This window comes from Bombina bombina, chromosome 8 (assembly GCF_027579735.1).
Source record: "Bombina bombina isolate aBomBom1 chromosome 8, aBomBom1.pri, whole genome shotgun sequence".
NCBI lineage: Eukaryota > Metazoa > Chordata > Amphibia > Anura > Bombinatoridae > Bombina > Bombina bombina.
Window position 1 is genome coordinate 62,716,962 of NC_069506.1, and position 24,117 is coordinate 62,741,078.

The 24,117-nt window shown below is 37.5% G+C and overlaps 1 protein-coding gene across 1 annotated transcript; it reads left to right on the forward strand.

The window, feature by feature from the left end:
• The first annotated feature begins 692 nt into the window (after positions 1–692).
• RPL22 (ribosomal protein L22) lies at positions 693–10,597 on the forward strand. Its single transcript, XM_053690397.1, has 4 exons — positions 693–743; positions 2,935–3,039; positions 3,470–3,594; positions 10,402–10,597. The coding sequence occupies exons 1-4, from the start codon at positions 732–734 to the stop codon at positions 10,544–10,546; spliced, it is 387 nt and encodes a 128-aa protein (XP_053546372.1). The 5' UTR covers positions 693–731; the 3' UTR covers positions 10,547–10,597.
• Positions 10,598–24,117: the final 13,520 nt, after the last annotated feature.

Consider the following 24,117-nt stretch of genomic DNA (forward strand, 5'->3'; position numbering starts at 1 on the left):
TAGAAGTTCCCAGTGTAACACTGTTGATGAGGTTAGGCTGGGACACACAGTGAAAGGGGCTGGAAAAAAAAGGAAAAGCAGACACTACCCCCCCCCCCCCCCCCACGTCAGCAACCTTGGCACCCCAGATGTTTTGGAACTACATTTCCCTTGATGTTCAGACACACTTTAGGCTAGCTGAGTATCATGGGAAATGTATTTCCAAAACGTCTGGGGTGCCAAGGTTGCTGACCCCTGCTTTAGACAAACAGGAGCAGCAGGAGTCTGTAGACCTGGGTCTATATCTGACACTGTGGGGCTTGGCAAGTCTGAAAATCAGCACAATGTTATTTAAAAAAAAAAATAAGCAAAACTATACATTGTTACAAAAACACTCCCAGTTGGGCTTCATAAATGGATCAAATACAAAACCTTTATGCAAAGAAAAATCTAATGCACAATGTCCCTTTAAGAGGCTTTTCAAGGGGTCCATCTCCCTGGACAACAAACTAATGCAAGTTTTGCTAACTAAATGAACTTTAAACAGTTTAACATGTAGCATCCCTGCAGATCTCTTGAAATCTAGTAATACACTAATGTGCCTTTAAGGGTGTGTACCATGTAATAAAGGGCTAGACAGCGACAATAATCGAGCGACTCTGCCGGTCTACTCTGCAATTGATTATTTTGGGCTGAATTAATACTTAGCGCCTGCGCAAAGCTTTCCTCTTCCTTTCAGCCATCCGAGCGCCATGGCTCCTGTGGTTAGTATGCGGCTCCTGAGGGATTCTTGGCAATATCTTATTTAGGGGGTCCGGATTGATTCTGACAGCCCCCCTATCGGTTTCTGTGTAGCCAGGGGAGTGTGAGGATCCCTGTGTGATGTTTGTGGGTGAGGGGGCTAGCTTGGAAAGGATAGCTGCGGCCTAGTCGCCTTACACATGGCAGTGCGTCGGGTCTGGCCGGGTGCAGCTGAGCCAGAGGGGCTGTAGACATTACTAATTTACACGAGTGGTTGTTAACATGGACACATTTTCCACGTATCTCGTAGTGTGCTACCGGAAATGGAGAGCAGGGCGCTAGATAATACCTTTTTAATGTGCTGGCGTAAACAGACTTAATACAGACTGGGCCCTGAAGTTGTGACCCATGGCAGCTGGAAGTGCTTGCAGCCCCCTTTAGCAGCACACGGCTATAACGTAGCGCTGTAATAAGCAGATAACGCTGTCACCACCCGCGGCCTACTTGCGCTCTGCAGCGCAGGGATTTCCGTGATAGGTGCTCCATAATCACGTGTCAAACCAATACCTGGGACTACTTCATGCAGTGCCCATGAGGCTTGATGTGAACATTTTTATCTACCCTTTAAATCCTTTACATGCAAATGTTAAATCGTTTTTGGATGCAAAAAAAAGTAATTAAAAAAAGTGCTCGGATTACAAATTAGTTTTGTGGCTCAGCTGTTGCCAACATTCAGTTTGTGCCAAATAAACACTGGAAACTATGACATACAGTATAAGATTATAATAGTGGCTTCTAAATTGTATGTGCTCTCTGATTACTGACATAAAATAATTCCCTGGCCAAAATGTTCAATAAACAGACACATAATTGTGTTGCTGTCTGTAGCTTGAGAGTGAACTGGGCAGGGTATAGGTCACTCATACTGCAGATGCAGCTGTCATTGTTGTTGAGTAGTGGGTGTATGTGTATTAAAAAAAAAAAAAAATATATATATATATATATATATATATATATATATAATTTATGAGAATGCTAGTAGATTTTCTTGCAGCTAAACATTGTTTGTTTTTAATTAAAAAGACATAGGATCCATTTTTTTTTTTTTTATATAAGTCTGATCTCAAAAGTTTTGTAAGTGTTCGACTTTGTAGGGCAGGCTGAAAAGGGAATGAGTCAGGATAATACAAAATGTATTAATGGTTCGGACATCAAAGTATGTGGTGTTTTAAAGGGACATCAAACACACATTCTTATCCTAGTAATTTAGGGAAACCTAGGTTTGGAGACGCATTGTTTTATTGAGGCTAATAGGGGTTTCTACCAGCATCTTTGTAGACAACATACTCTTAAATTTGCCACAGTAAATTATCAATTTAATCTGCTGTCATTCTCCCAAAACAGTAATTTTTAATAAAACCATTGTAAAACTGAAATCCTACTTCCTTTCATCAGAATCCCTATACTAAGAAGGGTGGTCATGATGTTGCATATAATTTCCCATTAAAGAGATGTGAAACACTTTGAGATTGTGATATAAAATATTTAGCTATGCACAGTAATAAAAAAAACATTGCATCATATTTTAATTTTTGTCCCATTTTATGTTATGGTTTTTAAGTGAACAGTAAAATTTGTGTTCAAATTCTGTATTTTGGGAGTGTGCACTATACATACAAGCCTAACCCTGCTACATATGTTCCTAACTAGCCTAAGCAGAGGTCATAAAATACTGCAAAACCATGCACATTTTAGCTAGCAAAAAGGATGGCGAGCCTGTTCCACTCCAGTAACAAGTTTTAATTGGAGAAGTAAATTCAGGCAAGTTATGTCTGTGTTTAGCTATTGAAATGCAATAAATAAGGTGCTAATGTGTTCATAAAGGTATCACTTTTAGTTGGTATTCTGGGTTATTGCAAGACTACTGCAAAGTCTTGTAGCTAAAGGTGTTTATTGTTAGACTGGTTGCCAAATTCGGGATATCTATGCAAACAAATTATTTTCAAACTTGCTGTATAGAGCAGCCACTTTGATTCATGGCTAGAACATTTATTAAGAAAATGTCCATTTGCGGATCTTTAACTTTTTTATTTTAAAGATTAACATTTATTTCACTACAATTGTTTTTTTTTTATATATATATATATATATATATATATATATATATATATATATTCAGTTTGTTTTGTTAAATACGTTTTATTCTGTTTGTAGAAGAAAATTGCAACCAAGGGCAGCAAAAAGAAGAAGCAAGTCCTTAAATTTACCTTGGACTGCACTCACCCTGTAGAAGATGGCATCATGGATGCTTCTAACTTTGTAAGTAAACAGTGCAAATATTTGCTAGCAGATATACATTCTGATGCAAAAATAAGCTCATTTTATAGAGCATGTCATTTTTGAATCAAAATGTCTTTTTAAAGGGCACACAACTCAAATTTTCTTTGATTCAGATAGCATAGACTTTTAAACTACTTTCTAATCTTCTGTTATCAAATTAGCTTAATTCTCTTCTTATCCTTTGACGGAGCAGCAATGCAATACTGGGAGCTAGCTGAACACATTACAAGAGGCATATATGCGCAGCCACCAATCAACAGCTAGCTTCCAGCTCCCGAGTCTACCTAGGTATACTTTTCAACATTGTATACCCTATCTGAATCCTGAAAGAAACCTTTTAGTTGTGCCCATCAAATATGTTTTTTTGTTCCAATCTTTGGATTAATGAATTTTATATTAAATCCTACAGGAACAGTTTTTACAGGAAAGAATCAAGGTGAACGGAAAAGCTGGTAACCTTGGGGGAGGTGTTGTCACTATTGAGAGAAGCAAGAGTAAGATCACTGTTACTTCAGAGGTGCCGTTTTCTAAGAGGTAAGTGAAGATGGTTGTCATAATAACAGTGTGGCCAGTGCATTAGTATTTTTGGTAATACATTTATCTGAACAGTGCAATTGAGCAGGTTGACATCAGAAAGCAAAACAGCGACGCACTTTAAAAAAAAAACTGCTGTAACCAGCTGGAGGGGTTTTTCATTTTTTAAACAGAGGGCTCTATGATGAGCTAAAAATATAGAAATAATTGTTTAGAAGGTGCGAGGCTTAGTGCATTAAAGGGACACTGAACCAAATTTTTTTCTTTCGTGATTCAGATAAAGCATGACATTTTAAGCAACTTTCTACTTTACTCCTATTATCAAATTTTCTTTATTCTCTTGGTATCTTTATTTAAAATGCAAGACTGTAAGTTTAGATGCTGGCCCATTTTTGGTGAACAACCTTGGTTGTTCTTGCTCATTGGTGGATAAATTCATCCACCAATAAAGTGCTGTCCAGAGGTCTGAACCATGAAAAAAAGCTTAGATGCCTTCTTTTTCAAATAAAGATAGCAAGAAAACGAAGAATAATTAATAGGAGTAAATTAGAAAGTTGCTTAAAATTGCATGCTCTATCTGAATCACAAAATAAAAAATTGGGTTCAGTGTCCCTTTAACTGTGCATATAGTGCAAAATTATGAACAACACTTTACATTTACTCTTAAAGGACCACTAAATGCTATAGAATTGCATAATAAAAAAGAAAATTTCACACCTGAATATCAAATAAGCAGTAGATTTATTTTTCTCCCGTTTCTGGCCCCTTGTAGCATGTGACAGACATCAGCCAATCAGACTAGTATACGTATACCAAGTGTCTTAAAACTGCTGCTCTATCTGAATCATTTAATTTTATTTTGAATTTAGTGTCCCTTTAAATACTTAAGACATCGGCACTGGAATGTAGTGAGACTGATATTAACATAGCAGCACCCATGAATAGAGAGAGGTGGAGAATAACCTCAATACTATATAAAATGTATTTAGTGTTCAATGTCCTTTTTAAGTTTGTAATATAATAGTTTGTTTGAAGGCTTTATATTATTCAGCAGACCAAAATGATGTTTACAAGTGTTGCTGCACCCATCTCTTGTCGTCATTCTGTTGAGCAATGTAATAAAATAAACATACTATATTGTAGGACAAAGCTAAAGGATAAAACTCATAATTTATAAGATTTATATCCATGCCTGAGATAGTTAAAACCTAAATACCATTAGACTAGGTAAATCATCATGACGCATTATTTATAAATATGGTTATGCATTACTACAGTGCTTGTCTTTTATATAAAGTGTTTAGCCAATGTGGTAAGCTGCTTACTAAAATGTAGTCAATAACATGCCTTGTACTGTGTATGAAGGCCACTTCAGCCTACATCACTTGTCTGCAATATTACATATAATCAATTTATTAATCGATGGACGGATAGGGCCTATAGGTCTCATCTGTAAATCCCAGGCAGTTGTTCTTAGACTGGCATTTGATAGTTTGAGATCCATATATCTATCATATTTGTTTGCACTGTGTGGTAATGTAACAGTATAAATAAAGTGTAGTGATACAAATTCAATGCAAGAAAAGAGAATTACAAATGTGACGTTTCCTTTAACATCTGGAGCAATTAAGGGGGAAAACTTTAAAAGGATTCTGCCACTTAAAGGGACAGTCTAGTGAAAATTTAACTTTAATGATTCAGATAGGGCATGCAATTTTAAATAACTTTCTAATTTACTTCTATTATCTAACTTGCTCAATTCTTTAGATATCTTTTGTTGAAGAAATAGCAATGCACAGGTGTGAGCCAATTACAGGAGGCCTCTATGTGCAGCAACCAATAAGCAGCTACTGAGCATATCTAGATATGCTTTTCAGCAAGTGATATCAAGAGAATGAAGCAAATTAGATAATAGAAGTCAATTAGAAAGTTGTTTAACATGCCATGCTCTTTCTAAATCATGAAATAAAAAATGTGGGTTTCATGTCTCTTTAATGCTTTCAATGAGTCCAAAAGCATTGGTTTCTATTTTGCTGCAGTTAAAGGGATAGTCTACTTCCAAAATGTTTAAAAAGATAACGCCTTTACTACCCATTCCCCAGGTTTGAGCAACCAACATAGTTATATTAATATACTTTTATAACATTTAAACCACTAAATTTCTGCCCGTTTCTAAGTCACTACAGACAGCCTCTTATCACATGCTTTTTTTTTTTTTTATTTGCCTTTCACAACAGGAGACTGCTAGTCAATGTTTGCCATATAGATAACATTTTGCTCACGCCCGTGGAGTTATTCATGAGTCAGCTCTAATTGGCTAAAATAAATCTGTAAATGGCAATGATAATAGGGCAGTTTGTAGAGCCTTAGATACAAATTAGTCACAGAGTTAAAGTATATTATGTGTTATGGGCAATAAGAGGGATTACATTATTTTTATTTTTTCCCAACAATAACATTTATAAAGTAGACTGTCCTTTTTAAGTGTCAGTAAAAACTGCAATAACTAGGCATTATTATTCACTTTTTCAGGTGCACCCGGTGGCTGTCTACAGCAGGATTGTATAATTATTACAGTGCTTGTTAAATCTGGGAGAAAACTCATGTGTGACTTCCCTTCTCAACTTTTTTGATTAACTGAAAGGGACACACAACCGGGTTTTCTGAAACCTATAATCTGCAAATGCTACTAAAGTGATGATCTCACTGAAGCCCTCCGGCTCTTAATTGTGTGGGTTTTTGTTTTTTTCCTACCCAAATGTTGAAACTCTTGAAAGTGATGCAGCATAGCTGTAAAAAGCGGACTAGAAAATATCACCTGAACATCTCTATGTTAAAAAAGAAAGGGAAAATATTTACCTCAAATGTCCTAAGTATTCACACCCCATTGTAAAGGACTTAAAGCAGCAAATCAGTATGCCTGTCCCAGGACCTGCAAGGGCGTGAGCCTCATGCACACATCTTATTTTCCTGTTCAGTTTAAGGAAGTTTACTATAAAATCTCATGAGACCACAGTAAGAGTTCATGACCTCAGCACTGTTGATGCTGATTGGCTGCAGTTCATTTCTTAATTATTATTTTTTTTTTACCTGCAGCTGGACAGCAGCTTAAAGGGACACTGAACCCAAATTTTTTTTCTTTTGTGGTTGAGAGCATACAATTTTAAGCAACTTTCTAATTTACTCCTATTATCAATGTTTCTTCATTCTCTTGCTATCTTTGTTTTAAAAGCATGAATGTAAATCTTAGCAGCCAGCCCATTTTAGGTTCAGCACCATGGATATTGCTGCTTATTGGAGGTTTACATTTACCCACCAATAAGCAAGCATAACCCAGGTTCTCAGCCAAAAATGGTCCGTCTAAGCATCACATTCCTGCTTTTTAAATAAAGATAGAAAGAGAACGAAGAAAATTGATAATAGGAGTAAATTAGAAAGTTGCTTAAAATTGCATGCTCTATCTGAATCACAAAATAAAAAATGTGGGTTTAGTGTCCCTTTAAAGGGACACTGAACCCAATTTTTTTTTCTTTTGTGGTTGAGAGCATACAATTTTAAGCAACTTTCTAATTTACTCCTATTATTACATTTTCTTCATTCTCTTTGTATCTTTATTTGAAATGCAAGAATGTAAGTTTAGATGCCGGCCCATTTTTGGTGAACAACCTGGGTTGTCTTTGCTGATTTGTGGATATATTCATCCACCAATAAAAAAGTGCTGTCCAGAGTTCTTAACCAAAAAAAGCTTAGATGCCTTCTTTTTTAAAAAAAAAAAGATAGCAAGAGAACGAAGAAAAAATGAAAGTTGCTTAAAATTGCATGCTCTATCTGAATCACAAAAGAGAAAAAAATTGGGTTCAGTGTCCCTTTAACCCCTTAGTGACCAGAGCACTTTTCCATTTTCTGTCCGTTTGGGACCAAGGCTATTTTTACATTTTTGCGGTGTTTGTGTTTAGCTGTAATTTTCCTCTTGCTCATTTACTGTACCCACACATATTATATACCGTTTTTCTCGCCATTAAATGGACTTTCTAAAGATACCATTATTTCCAACATATCTTATAATTTACTATAAAAAAAAATTATAAAATATGAGGAAAAAATGGAAAAAAACACACTTTTTCTAACTTTGACCCCAAAAATCTGTTACACATCTACGACCACCAAAAAACACCCATGCTAAATAGTTTCTAAATTTTGTCCTGAGTTTAGAAATACCCAATGTTTACATGTTCTTTGCTTTTTTTGCAAGTTATAGGGCCATAAATACAAGTAGCACTTTGCTATTTCCAAACCACTTTTTTTCAAAATTAGCGCTAGTTACATTGGAACACTTAATATCTTTCAGGAATCCCTGAATATCCCTTGACATGTATATATTTTTTTTTAGAAGACAACCCAAAGTATTGATTTAGGCCCATTTTGGTATATTTCATGCCACCATTTCACCGCCAAATGCGATCAAATAAAAAAAATCGTTCACTTTTTCACAAATTTTTTTCACAAACTTTAGGTTTCTCACTGAAATTATTTACAAACAGCTTCTGCAATTATGGCATAAATGGTTGTAAATGCTTCTCTGGGATCCCCTTTGTTCATAAATAGCAGACTTATATGGCTTTGGTGTTGCTTTTTGGTAATTAGAATGCCACTAAATGCCACTGCGCACCACACGTGTATTATGCCCAGCAGTGTAGGGGTTAATTAGGGAGCATGTAGGGAGCTTTTTTGGGGTAATTTTAGCTTTAGTGTAGTAGACAACCCCAAGTATTGATCTAGGCCCATTTTGGTATATTTCATGCCACCATTTCACCGCCAAATGCGATCAAATAAAAAAAAAAGTTACATTTTTCACAATTTTAGGTTTCTCACTGAAATAATTTACAAACAGCTTGTGCAGTTATGGCACAAATGGTTGTAAATGCTTCTCTGGGATCCCCTTTGTTCAGAAATAGCAGACATATATGGCTTTGGCATTGCTTTTTGGTATTTAGAAGGCCGCTAAATGCCGCTGCGCATCACACGTGTATTATGGCTAGCAGTGAAGGGGTTAATTAGGTAGCTTGTAGGGAGCTTGCAGGGTTAATATTAGATTTAGTGTAGAGCTCAGCCTCCCACCTGAAACATCAGACCCCCTGATCCCTCCCAAACAGCTCTCTTCCCTCCCCCACCCCACAATTGTCCCCGCCATCTTAAGTACTGGCAGAAACTCTGCCAGTACTAAAATAAAAGGTATTTGGCCCTTTTTAAAAAAAAAAAAGAAGCATATTTACATATGCTGATGTGTACGATCCCCCCTTAGACCCCAACCTCACTGATCCCCCCCTAAAAAGCTCTATAACCCTCCCACTCTAACTTAATGGGCGCCATCTTGGGTACTGGCAGCTGTCTGCCAGTACCCAGTTTAGAAGAAAAAAATGGGTTTTTTTTACATTTATTAAAAGTTTCTGTAGTGTAGCTTCCCCCCACACAAAACCAACCCCCCACCCCTCCATGATCACTTTTTGTGCTTAGATTAGGTCTTATTTATTAATACATTTTCCGTAGTGTAGCGGTTCCCACCCGCTCCCGCCCCGTGCACGCGCCCGCCCGCCACCCTCCGTGCGCGCCCCCGATCCCGCCCCCCTTGACGTCATGCGGCACACCGATGGCCGCCCACCCGCCTCCCAAGTCGGCTCCCACCCACCAACGAAACCGGCCATCGATGTCCGGTGCAGAGTGGCTCTCTCTGCATCGGATGGCCGTAAAAGGTTATTGCAGGATGCCTCCATATCGAGGCATCACTGCAATAACCGGAAAGCAGCTGGAAGCGAGCAGGATCGCTTCCAGCTGCTTTCCACACCGAGGACGTGCAGGGTACGTCCTCAGGCGTTAACTGCCTTTTTTTTTGAGGACGTACCCTGCACGTCCTCAGTCATTAAGGGGTTAAGTATAGCTTTTTACACAGCTGAGGAAGTTGTAAGGTAAAATATCTCCCTTTTTACATAGAGATGCTCAGGTGATATTTTCCTGTCAGCTTTACAGTTAGACTGCATCACATTTTAAGTGATTTAGCATATGAGTTATGTCCCTTTTAAGGAAAAAAAGTACTTAGTATATCTATGTCAAAAATGTTTATATATAATTTTATAAATAGAACCTACATATTTTACTTGGTGGATGTCACTTTCCACCGGTACAGCTGTGGGACATTTTTCCCTGGCCGGTAATGCCACAAATGGGTCGTATACATACATATGCACTTCTTTTAATATACTAAAAAATAGGGCTGCAACAACTAATCGGTAAGTTTTGATCATAAAAATAGTTGTCAACAAATCTCATTATCAATTAGGTGGTCAGCGATTAGTTGGTCAGTTGCACAGCACCAGCTGCTTTAATCTGACGATCTACTGCAACTAAGATTGTGCAAAAAATTTTTAATTTATTTTTTTAATCTTTTTTCTATCCGATTAATCGGATAGAAAAAATAATAATAAATAAAAATGTTTGCACAATACCATGTGCAGGAGTTCATTGGATTGAAGCAGCTGGTGCTGTGCAATAACCAACTAATCGCTGACCACCTAATTGATAATTACATTCTTTGACAACTATTTTTATGATCAATCTTACCGATTAGTTGTTGCAGCCCTACTAAAAAAATTAAAAGTATAAAAAAAAATATGCACATGAGTTTAAATAATCCCTCAATTGTTGACTATGAAATGTAGATTTTATTTTATTCATGAATAAAATAAAGAATCATTGCTCTGCATTTGCAATTCCTTTACACTTTTTTTATTTATATATTTTTTTTTTTTTTAGGTATTTAAAGTACCTCACTAAGAAATACCTCAAGAAAAACAACTTGCGAGACTGGTTGCGCGTTGTAGCCAACAGTAAAGAAAGCTATGAGTTGAGATACTTCCAGATCAACCAAGATGAAGAGGAGGAAGAGGATGAAGATTAAATTGATCTGGATCATTTTTTGTATATGTCTAAAATAAATATGGAAACCAAATGTTCTGTCTGTATTTCGTTATGGAGGGGTACGTGTCTGTATTTCAGGTGCTTGTAACTTTTTTTTGGTTTGCATGAACAAATTTGCTTCAAATTGGTTAACTTTGTAGGTACCTTCAGTGAGATACATGTTTGTGTGAAATATTTTCAATAGCCCAAAAAAACGCCACCAATCATTACACAATTTTTTTTACATTTTTTTTTTTTTAAGAGTAGGGTGTGTGGTTTGTTCAGTGTTTGTGGCGCCATTCATTTATCAAAAAAGCAATGTTTACAGAGACGTCTATTTTTAAATACGCATAAATGCATTTTTGCGATTCAGTGGTCTTGGCAAAATTTCTAGTAGAAGCTGCAACATATGCAACTCATGTACAAGCATTCAAACACCACCTCTACTCCAAGTTGGTGGCTTGTATATCCTAAACTAATCGCTGACTAATTACATGCCACTACTGGGGCTCTGAGCCTGTAGAATGTTTGAATAAAGGTGCAGGTTGCATTATCAGCATGTTTATATGTTGCTTTAACCAGTAGTGGACCTACTAAACAGAGGGCCCAGGTGGAAAATCTATTTTGGGCCACTTTGAAAGGTAACTAGTAAGCAGTAGTATGCAGGCTGCCCTGTATAATTTTAGGGATAGACTTGCATTATGACAATACAAATTCTGCACACACCTATGTATGGTCTGGTGCCACTGCACCAATGGTAGTTCCACACCTCACTTAAACAGTCATAGGGGTAGATTAATTATGCAGCAGATGCTGTTTTTGCGTGAGCCTTTCCAGCTCACCGGAAACATAAGTTAAGCAGCGGTCCGCTCCGTAACTCGTGCCGTACTGTAGTCAACAATTGGGATGATTGACATACCCTACTTGTGCCCGATTGGCTGTGAATGTGCAGGTAGCAGCATTGCACAAGCATTTTGCAAGAAATGCTTGTGTAATGATATATGCTGTTGCCATTTATAGAAGTCGGGCGGACATGATTAGCTACAGCGTATCATGTCCGCCCGACATTTGATAACTCTACCCCATAGCCTTTACTTGAAGCATTTGTGTTAATACAAATATTGCTGAAATGCTTCTATATAAAATTGGAATGCCCTGATCCACATTTTACTAAAGTCCTTTAATTATTATCTCAAGCATGGTAAGTAGAAGCAAACGGCTAAAACAAAATAATGAACACTTAGTAGCAATCTGGCAGAAGTTGTCACAGATATTAAATGGACATGAAATCTAAAATGTTTTTTCCTGATTCAGACACAAAATTATAAACAACCTATTACCTAATAGACTAGCAGCAAACGGACATGGAGCGCAGAGAGAGAGAGAAATAATAGCGTAGTAAGTCAAAGCAATTCATACATTTTATTACACATTAAAAAACAAACACAAAATGTGACCTCAAACGATATGATACAGATGGCGTCTCCTGGAGCGCTTTGTATAATATCCCAGATCTTATGCTTGCTTCTCAGTGCAGGCTGAAAAGGACACCTAAAGCGAGAATCGTCTTACCCAGAGGGTCCCCTCCTCCAGTGAGGTTCAACCGTACTGCTGGCAACGGTCCTAACTACCCAGAGGAGTATAGAGTCACTGGGTGTGGAATTATTGTCTCTAAAGGAGAAAGTTTTTGATAATACTTGGCGCTTTTGTGAGGTGGTAGTAGTTCTATTATCTAATTAAGCAAATTATTGGGGTGTATGTTCTGTCTAGTCATGAAAGAAAAATTGTGGGTTTCCTGTCTGTTGGTGATAAGTGTAGTAGTGTTTTCTGGTGGTCCCCCTCCTAGAAAACTAAAAAGGAGGTAATGGAAATATGGAGTGGGAACACATCACATTAGAGAGTTAGGCTGAAGGATAAGCATGTGGTATAGGGCAGGGGTCGCCAAGCTTTCGGACCTCCGGGATCAATGAACGCACAATTTTGAATCCGGTGGACTACTAACATGAAATTTTATTTTTTTTTTTTAAAAAAAAAAAGTACAAACCTCTAATGTATGTGTGTGTGTGTGTGTATATATATATATATATATATACTGTACATAACTAGTATAACCATAGCTAAGTTTACATTATGTATATTACACATTTTTAAGAATTATTTTTTTGAATTAACTAACTGAATTACAGAACTGACAATACTTCCAAATGACAGATGAAGGGTGAGTGCCAACTTTTGAGCTGGAAACGGAGAGGCAGAAAGTGAGAAAAAAATAAATATGTTTAAAAGGACCACAAGACTGACAAGTTACTTCCCCAGTTAAAACTACTTATGATCATGGACAGACATTGGAGTCCTAAATTAAGTTTATATCAAAAAGCTCTCAATATGGATGTGAGCTAACCACGACTGATGTTACCAGCAATTACTATAATACTGGTGGGATAGGGCTGGATGGCAATTACTGGAATTCAGGTAGCTTTGTTCGTGGGAAAATTATTAGAATGAAAAATATGTAAAATTTAAAAAAAAAGATAGAGGGGAGGAAGACCAACAGAGATGTAGGTCAATCTGAAGGAATTAGGAGAGACAGGTAAAGGGAAGAAAAAAATATGAGTTTTTTGTATATATATATATATACTTTAATTCCACTATTTCAAGCCAATACTACACCAACCTCTACTGGCTTTAGATAGGAATCATCTTCCTCTGAGCAGCGCGCCGGGCAGGAGGAGTTAAAAATACAATCTACGAAAGTTGCGAAGAACTACGCAACGTGCGTAGGGAGATTGTAATTTAAATCCTCCATTGGTTTTCACTGATGTCCAGCCAGTCACTGTAGGTAGTTGCAGCGCGACCAGGGTGACACCATCAGAGGAGATTAATTCCTGCTTGATGGTGTCAAGGACCACCAACATCTCGTGGACCGCTGGTATAGGGGATGGTTGCATAGCATATTAAGGATAAGATGACCAAATCTTAGAGTTAAAACTTTTTTTATATTTAATTTTTTTTTTATTCCACCAATCCGTAAATTAATTTATTTTGGCCTTCTCAGCCATTCCCAGTGCAAAATACATGTCCTCATGTATCAAGAGTAAGGGAGGGGGGCTATTAATTAAGATGTCCCTCTTGTTTCTGATTACCATGTTGTATGGGGAGGCAATGGGTCCATTAGATCCCCATCACATGCAATGCAATACAGTTAGGGGTAATATTTCAACATTGACAAAGTTATTTTATCTGTTTTGGGGGGGGGGGGGGGTGCGATATTGAAGTTAAATAATGAATTTGGGTTTAAAGGAACATGAAACACAAAAATAATTGTATTTCATGATTCAGGTAGAACAGCACTTTTAAATAAGGAGCAGCAATGCATTACTGGGAGCTAGCAGAACAAGGTGAGCAAGTGGTTAGAAACAAATGTGCAGCCACTAATCACCAGCTCGCTTACAGTAGCGTTTTGCTGTTCCTAAACCTACCTAGGTATTTGTTTTCTTCAACAAAGAATACCAAGAGAATGAAGCAAATTAGATAATACTGTGTAACTGTAAACCTTGTAATTAATTTCCCTTTCCGAATCAAAAAAGTTTATTTTGACTTTAGTGACCCTTTTAAATTGCAGGCTGCTTTAATTTGAGGGGTTTTACATTTAAATTGGGTAAATAGTTTTCAATGGACCAAAAGTAATGAAATATTTTGACTGATCAGCTGTTTCTTGACCAGGTGTGGGCTGGTCCATCATTATTTATCTATTGGGCAGTAAAAGGTCTGGAGTCTATTCCAAAAGGTAGAATTTGCATTTAGGGGCTTTCTGTGAACTTTGTAAGAGGTTCAAATAACTAAATGCAAGTAAAGCTGGTCACCATTAGGCTGAATAAAAAAAACAGCGATAGATGCAAGAGGAGTGGCCAAATAGACAATTTTTTGTGGATGTTTCCGCCAACTGAGACAAATTCAAGTGCAAAATTTTAGGATAAATCATAAAGGGTAATAATGTGCACATTGTAAGGGAATTGCCTGATGCCAATCAAGTCCCAACTTGTTCTCTCAAAACTTAAAGGGATATGAAAACCAACATTTTTGTTTTGTGATTCAGATAGAACATACATTTGTAAACAACTTTCCAATTTACATCTATTATCCATTTTGCTTTATTATTATTGGTTATTTGTTGAGCGCCAACAGATTCCGCAGTGCCATTCTCTTGGTATTCTTTTTTTGAAGGAGTAGCAATGCACTACTGGGAACTAGCTGAACACATCAGTGAGCCAATCACATGAGGCATATATGTGCAGCCTCCAATTAGCAGCTTGCTCCCAGCTCCTGAACCTACCTAGTTATACTTCTCACCTTTTCAACAAAGGATACCTATAGAACAAAGCTAATTTGATCAACTAATTTGATAAAGTAAATAAATTAAAAAGTTGTTTAAAACTGTATGCTCTGTCTCAATCACAATATATATATTTTTTTAAATTTATGTCCCTTTAACTGTCTTTTATAGAACAAAAGGAGTCTCAAAATAGCAAAGTAACAGGATGAAAGTAGTTTGAATGTGGTGCCCAATTTTCACTTTCCCTGTTGGCCAGAGGGCTTATAAGTGCCTAAATTAACCCCCCAGAATGTAAGCCGACGTTGCAATCTAAGAAATTCAAAACAAATAATCCATGAAATGTTGTAATTACAGCAAACGTTTGACAAGATTGTGAGCATGTTTTGTGGGAACAAATCAACGATCATGAGAATTCCACTCTTTCTCCGTAGCTTGGGACGCAAATCAGGAAGGACAGTTATAAAGGCGCTATATTTCAAAAGGTAAGTAATAAAGGAGTATGTAAATAGAGTTAGATGTGGGAAAGGAAATGATACCTAGATCAAGTCAGGTAGTTTGAGCCCCTAATGGCATAAAACTGCCTTAAAGGGACAAGAAACAGTTTCTTTCATGATTTAGATAGAAAATACAATTTTAATCAACTTTCCAATTTATTTCTATTATTTAATTTGCTTCCTTCTCTTGTTATCCTTTGCTGAAAGGTTTATCTAGGAAAGCTCAGGAGCAGCAAAGAACCTAGTTTCTAGCTGCTGATTGGTTGATGCATATATATATATATATATATATATATATATACTGATTGTCATTGGCTCACCCATGTGTTTAGTTAGAAACCAGTAGTGCATTGCTGCTCCTTCAACAAATGATACCAAGAGAATGAAACAAATTAGATAATAGTTTCAAATTGTATTCTCTATCTGAATCATGAAAGAAAAATTTTGGGTTTCATGTCCCTATAAGCTTCCTCTGTCTTGAGGACGTACAACCCAAGCTTCAATGTGCATAAGCCTTGTAGTAGCTGTTAAGTTTTGGCATATCTGGCCCCCCTCCTGCACCAGAAAGTGTATACAGAGGCTTTTCTTTATTACTACTGAAAGGAAGAACATAGGACTTAAAATTGCTGGAGGTGAGACCTTGGTACTGGTATACGTTAGCATCTGAACTACTAAGTTTGGGAAGAAGTGACATTTTAAAAACTGTGAAGCAGCCTTGCCAGGAACTAGGTAATAGGCAGCTTGTTCTTCATACTGTTTTTATTGTGCTCTTGAAAAAGGCTATTGCAATAGCCGAAACGCGTTGAGCTTGTTTAAATAAAATTTCTGAAGCTGCACCTGACGACGTCCTGTGGATTTAAAAAAAAGGCTGATTTTTTACCTCCATCTTGTAAATAAACTCTGAATTTGCGCCAACAAATTGTCTGGGAAGTGCTGCAGCATTGTGAGCTTTTGTTTTTCAGGGGATCAAAATTTGGAGAATCTTATCCGCAGAGGATGTGGACATCTTCAAGTCCCTTAAAGTGGTACAACATCGCCAAAGTTTGCTACATGCATTTCCATTTAAACGGCTTGGGAGAGCCGGGGCTGGCAGCGAACACCTGAAGGGAAGTGCTAACATTTGTTTATACTATATTCTGTTATACCATTGATAGCAATTCTTTGTCCACTGCTTTAGCAAGAAAGCAGAAGAGGACGTAAGTGAAAATGAGCTTCTACCATCAGAACAATGACCTCCATGCATTGAGCTACTGATGGCCAAGCAATGCACTTAACATTGGCTCATGCCCTTTGAAGTTTCAGTCTGCGAGATTCTGTTAGCGAAAGGCACACGGAGAAAGGACAGAAGCCACCGATTGTGAGAAATTGCTGGAGGCAGAGATGGTGCCTGAATTAGGATATTGTCCAGGTAAGGGGTCACTGAGATTCCTTGAGTTTTGATTACAAACAACAAAGCACCCTGAAACTTTTTTGAAAATGCAGAGGGTGGTGGCCAATCCAAATGGAAGGACAACAAACTGAAAATGTTTGTTCTGAAAGGCAAATCTGAAGAACTGATAATATTCCTTGGGAATGGGGATGAAAGTAAACATCCCTCAGATCTTTCGTGGATATAAACTGACCATGTTGTACTAGCGGTAAGATAGTACAGATGGTTTCAAATTGAAACGCTCAAAATCTTGTTTAAGGTCTTTAAAACCAAGATGGGCTTGAAAGTTCCTTTCTTGTTTGCAACTATAAAGAGATTTAAATAAAACCCTGACTCTGTTCTGAGACAGATACAGTATGAATAAACCCCATCAGTTCTAGATCCTGGACACATTGTAAGAAAGCAGCTATCCTCAAGGAGGCTTGGAACAAAAACCTATTCTGTAGCCCTGGGATATGACATTCAAAACCCAGGGATTCTTAACTGATTGAAACCAGGCTTCATGGAAGAGATTCAATCTGCCCCCTACCAAAACTGAATCTGGTTTTGGTGGTGGGGGGGGGGGGGGTACACACCTTCATGCGGATTAGGAGTTGAAAAGGGACTTCTTGTTTTACTTGGACCAGTAAGGGCCTGATTTCCAAGATGGTTTAGTTAGAGTCTGACTTCTGAGAAGAGCACGACTTCTGAACCTTGGAAGAGTGAAAGGAAGAAAGAAATTGCCAGCTCTATTCTTTCCCTTGGACTTTCTATCCTGAGGAAGGAAGGCACCCTTACCTCCAGCAACGGTAGAGATGATTGAATCCAGACCAGATCCAAAGAGTATCTTTCCTTGAAAGGAAAGAGTCCATCTTTTTTTAGAAACCATATTTGCAAATCACGATTTAAGCCATAAGGCCCTTCTCTATAAGATATATATTTTTACATTCGTTTTAATGATGTCCATAACTGCATCACAAATAAACAACTATGCAGTAAGCAGTAATTTAATATGGTTCTGTATATCTTCAACAGACCAGAAAGTAGATCAAATAAAGAATCACACCAAGGGGCCGCAGCACCCGTTAAACATGCTATGCCGACAGCTGGCTTGAAAAGTAAACCAGTTTGAAGTAACAACCTGAGAAAGGACTCTAATTTGCTATCTGTAGGATCCCTGAAGGAAATACTGCAGGAGTAGCGAAACACTTTCTTTATGACCATCATGGTGATGTTGGCAGTTTCAGATGGATGATCATAGAGGTGATAGACAAGAAACCCAGAGGGGGTAATAGGATGCAAGAGCTATTACGTAGAGAGGCATACTGGATCTTCACTCTCAACACACGGAGACCAGTGGGTTTGAACATAGCAGATGACATCATTAACTTCTGGGAGTAGATGAAAAGATAGGATATATATGTACTGATCTCTAACACCTTAAAATCAGAGTTTTATGTTTGTGTTCTTTAGCGAGATCAATGATTAAACCATGTTTAACTTCATGACTTTTGTGGCTATTTTCTTGCCACAACCAATTGAAGGAATGTTAATACAAAGGATTAGATCATTGACTAGAGTAAGACATATAACTGGGGTATTAGATTAATGAAGCAATATGTCATGATATTTACCAGATTAAAGAGTAAGGGGAGAGTATACCCCAACACAGTAACTGGTAATTTAGATGAATATAGCAGTACACTATGACACCTTTTGACAAGACAGATAGGGGCTAATATACTCCTTATAGTCACTGGTATATAACGACTAAAATGGATGTATCAAATAAGAACTATAGTACCCCTTACCTTGATTTTGGGCATATAAGGGGACCAAAAGCTAATGATGTATTACTAACAGGGAAATTGGCATTTATTTATAACATTAACTATATGAGTAGCAGATTATAAAGCTAATTACTGTATTAGTTCACATAAAGTTTAACAAACAAATTAGCTTGACACCTAAGCTATTCATTATGCCACTAGTCTGTATAAAGCACACTATGTGAGTTACAATTTGGAGATCGCTGTTAGAATGACTACCTAACTATATTGCGGGACTCAGTGAGGTTAACTGTAGACGTGATGTGATAGGGTCAAGGAAGCCTATATTTGTATATATATATATATATATATATGTGTGTTCTTCTATGTAGCAGGTAACCGTGACAGGTTTTATGAATGAGAAGGGTGTGACGAGTGAAGGAAGGTTTCAACCAATGTCGATTAAACATAAGGGTGGAGTTTGTACAGACACATTTTCAGGCTACCAATCAGATTGTGAGGGGGCATTTAAAGCCCCACAGGTGAATTAACTAAATTAAGTCTATGAATAAGGCACATCAGCCGAAACGCGTCAGACTGGTCTGTTTGTGACTAAGCAGCTGTTTTAAAATACTTGTTACTGCATGCTGGCACCAATTTTTTAATCATTGACCAATAAAGTACGAAGTTTTACCTTAAGCGGCATTCTCATTTGTTTGGATGATTGAATCCAGACCAGATCCAAAGAATATCTTTCCTTGAAAGGAAAGAGTCCATCTTTTTTTAGAAACCATATTTGCAAATCACAATTTAAGCCATAAGGCCCTTCTCTATAAGATATATATTTTTACATTAGTTTTAATGTCCATAACTGCATCACAAATAAACAACTATGCAGTAAGCAGTAATTTAATATGGTTCTGTATATCTTCAACAGACCAGAAAGTAGATCAAATAAAGAATCACACCAAGGGGCCGCAGCACCCGTTACACATGCTATGCCGACAGCTGGCTTGAAAAGTAAACCTGTTTGAAGTAACAACCTGAGAAAGGACTCTAATTTGCTATCTGTAGGATCCCTGAAGGAAATACTGTCCTCTAAGAGAATTTTAGTACGCTTAGCGAGTGTAGGTATTGCCCTGTCAACCTTTGGGATAGACTCTTTTCTGGCAAAGGATACCTTTTCCTAAACTTAGAGGATGGAGCAAAGGGAACTTCTGGTTTCTTCCATTTCCTAAAAATTATTTCTGTGACTAACTCTGGAACTTCCAGAGCCTTTGGAGAAGGTTTACAAATCATCATTATTAAATCCAGCTGATTAACCTTTTTTTTTCGTTAGCAAGTTTCTTATACATAAAGCCCAAGGTTTTATAGGACCTTGTAAAGTAAGAAACATAAATGCTTAGCCTTGAACCTAAAGGAGTTATCCGCATCTGGATAAGGAATAGATCCCTGATCATCTGAAGATATCTCGCCATCTGAGGAACCTTCAGAATTGAGTCCTGCAAAATGTCAGAAACCTTTTCTTGTTGTATAGGCACATGAGGGCTTGAAACATCCTCCGATTGCATAATGTCACAAGATTTGCATTTGCGCTTTCTTGACGGCGGAATAGTCACCCAAATTTTTAACCACATCAGAATGCAAATTATTCTAAAATTCAGGAGAAAAGTCCATAGAAGCTCCCTATGCAATATACACATAATGAAAATTATTCTAAACTTCAGGAGAAAAGTCCATAGAAGCTCCCTATGCAATATACACAGAATGAAAACAAACATGTTTTGTAGTAAAAATGGTAGCAGACTGACCAGAATGCATGACATGTTACACACATACATTGCATAATTTTGCTGGAGGGTGAACTGGGACAGTTTTGCAGGCTAAATACACATGTTGAGAAAAGGTAGTAGATCTACCCCCTTAGCGATCTGACAGGGATACTGTGGGGACTGGTCTGTTGGGCTCCATACCAGAGAACAGGAGTCAGAATATATAAACCATTAAAAAAAATTATGCTTACCTGATAAATTAATTTCCTTCTTGGCAGTGAGCGTCCACGAAAACATTAATTACCTATGGAAAATACTTCACCTGGTCACCAGGAGGAGGCAAAGACACCCCAAACAGAACACTGAAATATCCCTCCCACTTCCCCCACCTCCCCAGTTATTCGAGCTGAGAATAAGGAAAAGTAGAGACATAAGAGGGGTATTGAGGTGCCAAGACTGGCACCACTTATACAAAAGCCAGAAGGGTTCATGGACCCTCACTGCCAAGAAGGAAATTAATTTATCAGGTAAAAACATCACAAAAACATTTATTACCTATGGGAAACCAATACCCAAGCTGAGGAGTACACGAATGTTAGGGAGGGAAAATAGGAAAAGCAATCCTCAAAACTAGGCACCACCTCTCGTAGAAGTCCCTTCTCCCAAATTATGTCTGCACAGAGACAAGAAAAATCAAATCTGTAGAATATGTCAAATTGATAAAAGACAAAGTAGTAGCCCTGAAAGACTGGTCAACCGAAAGCTCATTCTGTAAGTCCAAAAAGGAGACATCTCACAGAAAAATTAACCAAAATTCGGAATGGAGGCTGTTGGCCCAATTCTGAGAAAAAAACACAAGACTCAAGCTTCGTAAACCGAAAAAAGGAGATAACAGCTACTTTGTCCCTTGTGCTTACCAGAAAAAAAGTCCAGAACACATTCATTATGTGATAAATACTCTCCTGGATAGAGCAGGATTGGAGCAAGAAGATGAAAAACACAACATCCCCAAATGGAGAAGTGGGAAGAAGGAAACTTAGACAAAGTCACAGGTCTGTTCTCCATATCACCCTACCAGAATGGAACAATCAGCAAAACAGGATACCTAGGACAATATGACACTCTGCGAACAGAGAAAATAGGCAACCACAAGATCACTTTCCAAGTGAGCAAAAAAAGATCAACAAAATTCATGGTTTTATCATTTAATGCCTAGTTTTTGTAGTGGTTCCAGCATGTTTAAACTGTTTTTCAGTTTATCGCCAACCACTTAATCCGTTATTACCCTTTGTCCACCTTTACTCCTGATCGGTATATATTTAGTCCCATGTTTCCCTATACCAATGGGATTTTAAAATATGGTATAAATTGTTGAGATGTTCTATTCATTTCACTCTTACGACTAAGGCAATGTAGCCGAAACATGTAAGGCTTGATCATCTGTTTTTATATGTGACCTTTATAAAAATCTGAAGTTTTATCTGAAAGTGTGCAGGCTATACTTTATACTTTATACTGTATAGTTTACAGCCCATGGCACTGTAGCTAATCTCCTTGGACGTGGACGAAATAGAAAAAGTGATCAAAGATTGCAACAAAGGATTGTTCAAATGGTGGATAAAGAACCTCAATCAACTTCCAGACAAATTCAAGCTGACCTTCAGGAACAGCGTACAAATGTGTCAGCTTGCACTATACGTCGCCATCTGAATGAAAAGGGACGCTATGGTAGGAGACCCAGAAGAACCCCACTGCTGACACAGAAACATAAAAAAGCCAGATTGGAGTTTAACAAAACTTACCTGAGGAAGCCAAAATCCTTTTGGGAGAATGTGCTGTGAACAGTGAAACAAAATTACAGTCAAACATGGTGGAGGTTCACTGATGTTTTGGGGTTGATTTGCTGCTTCAGGCACTGGATGTCTTGACTGTGTGCATGGCATTATAAAATCTGAAGATTACCAAAGAATTCTGTGGTGCAATGTAGGGCCCAATGTCAGAACGTTGGTTCTCTGTCAGAGGTCATCAGTCTTACAACAGGCCAATGACCCAAAGCACCTCCTGTGGAGAGATCTCAAAACAGCAGTTGGGAAAAGGAACCCTTCCAATCTGAGAGACCTGGAGCAGTTGGCGGAAGAAGAGTGGTCCAAAATTCCAATAGAGATGTGTAAGAAACTCATTGATAGTTACAGGAAGTGATTGATTTCAGTTATTTTTTCTAAATGCTGTGCTACCAAATTTTAAAATTGAGGGTGCCAATAATTTTGTCCAGTTTATTTTTGGAGTTTTGCGTGGAATGTGTCAGATTTGGCTTTTTTTTCCCCTCCACTAATAAACATGAGAATGCCTAAACATTTGTAATTGCAACCATTTTCTGGGCAAAGTGGTGCAATATCTGACAGAAATGCTTGGGTGCCAATATTTTTGGCCGTGACTGTATATAGGTATTTGATACTGGGAGGACAACAAACCCCCAGATATGTCTATGATTATATAAGAAATTAAATAATGAACCATCAGCCATGGTTATTTATCAAAGAAAAATACGTATGTAGAGGCACTGGAATTACTGATAAATCAATTCAAGGTAGGAAGACAGCAAACCAGATAGGGGCACGGAAAGAGACTTGCCAGGTCTCACCTGTACTGCCAAAATACAAACTGTTTCCAGCTACCAACTCTTTTAAACAACCTTTATTCTTTAAGCAGGGTCCAATGGTACAAACATACAAACAACATTTCAAGCCTGCTTAAATCATATAAAGAAGCAGAGAAGGCGCCACATAGCATAATTCCGTATAATGTATCAAGATATAAATTGTAGCTCAAATGCACTCACGTGTAGAAAAGCACCAAGATGTGGTGCTGGCTGGGCAAACCGGAACCTCAGAGTTGTCCGGTAAACTCTCCTCTCAAGCAAAGACTCCCAGAAGCCAAAATGGTGTTCACCAAAGAGGCTATGTTGTCAGGAAAGGCACTGTTCCGCCTCCAGCAGTATAGGAATTACTCCAAACAAGAGTATCCAGAGAGAAGCAAAGTAGCAAATTTGTATATAATAAAAGTGTTTATTTAAACACATTAAAAACACAGCAACGCGTTTCTCAGTATCATGTACTGTTTCCTCAGGCTGAATCTGAATGAAGGCTCTTAATCATGTCATGGAGAAACAAGATTTGTCCATTAACTAAATAAGAAAAAGTGTGTAGCTGCTTTAATGCTGACAAAAAAACACCAAACAATATAATATGTTGTTAACACCAAAATGCTGATAAACTACCATACATAAAAAAAACTCTCAGACAACAAATATGAACGTTCTGGTAATTATAATAAACCACCAGATATATTAAACAGAGTTAATGCTTAATACCACAGCTCTGATAGATTTCCAAGAAAGAAATAAGTACAAAAACTTGGAATGTTAGAAAAAAAAACCACAGCCTTATTAATTTTGATCAAACAGTGGTACCTCTATATATAAAGAGTAAGTACCCTCAAACAGCAGTATGTTTGTTTGCATATAGCAAATGATTTGGTACAAAATATTGGCATGTTAGCAAACAACAGTAATTTGAGTACAAAATAATGAGAGAACAATTAAGCAGAGGTACTTCTATATATGATAAATATGTACCCTCAGAGGCAAAGTCAGTTTGCAGAGAATAAAGAAATAGGTACCAAAGATTAGCACGTTTGTAAACCATAAAAGTTTGATTTCCATATAATAAATGAGATAGAAAATATGAGCATTCAAACATGCTTGTAAAGAATAAATGAATAGATACAACAGATATAA

Excerpts from the sequence above, each read along its gene's own strand:
- RPL22 (XM_053690397.1), top strand. Across the intron at positions 3,040-3,469 it reads TCATGGATGCTTCTAACTTT|GAACAGTTTTTACAGGAAAG; the intron begins GTAAGTAAACAG and ends TAAATCCTACAG. Across the intron at positions 3,595-10,401 it reads GAGGTGCCGTTTTCTAAGAG|GTATTTAAAGTACCTCACTA; the intron begins GTAAGTGAAGAT and ends TTTTTTTTTTAG.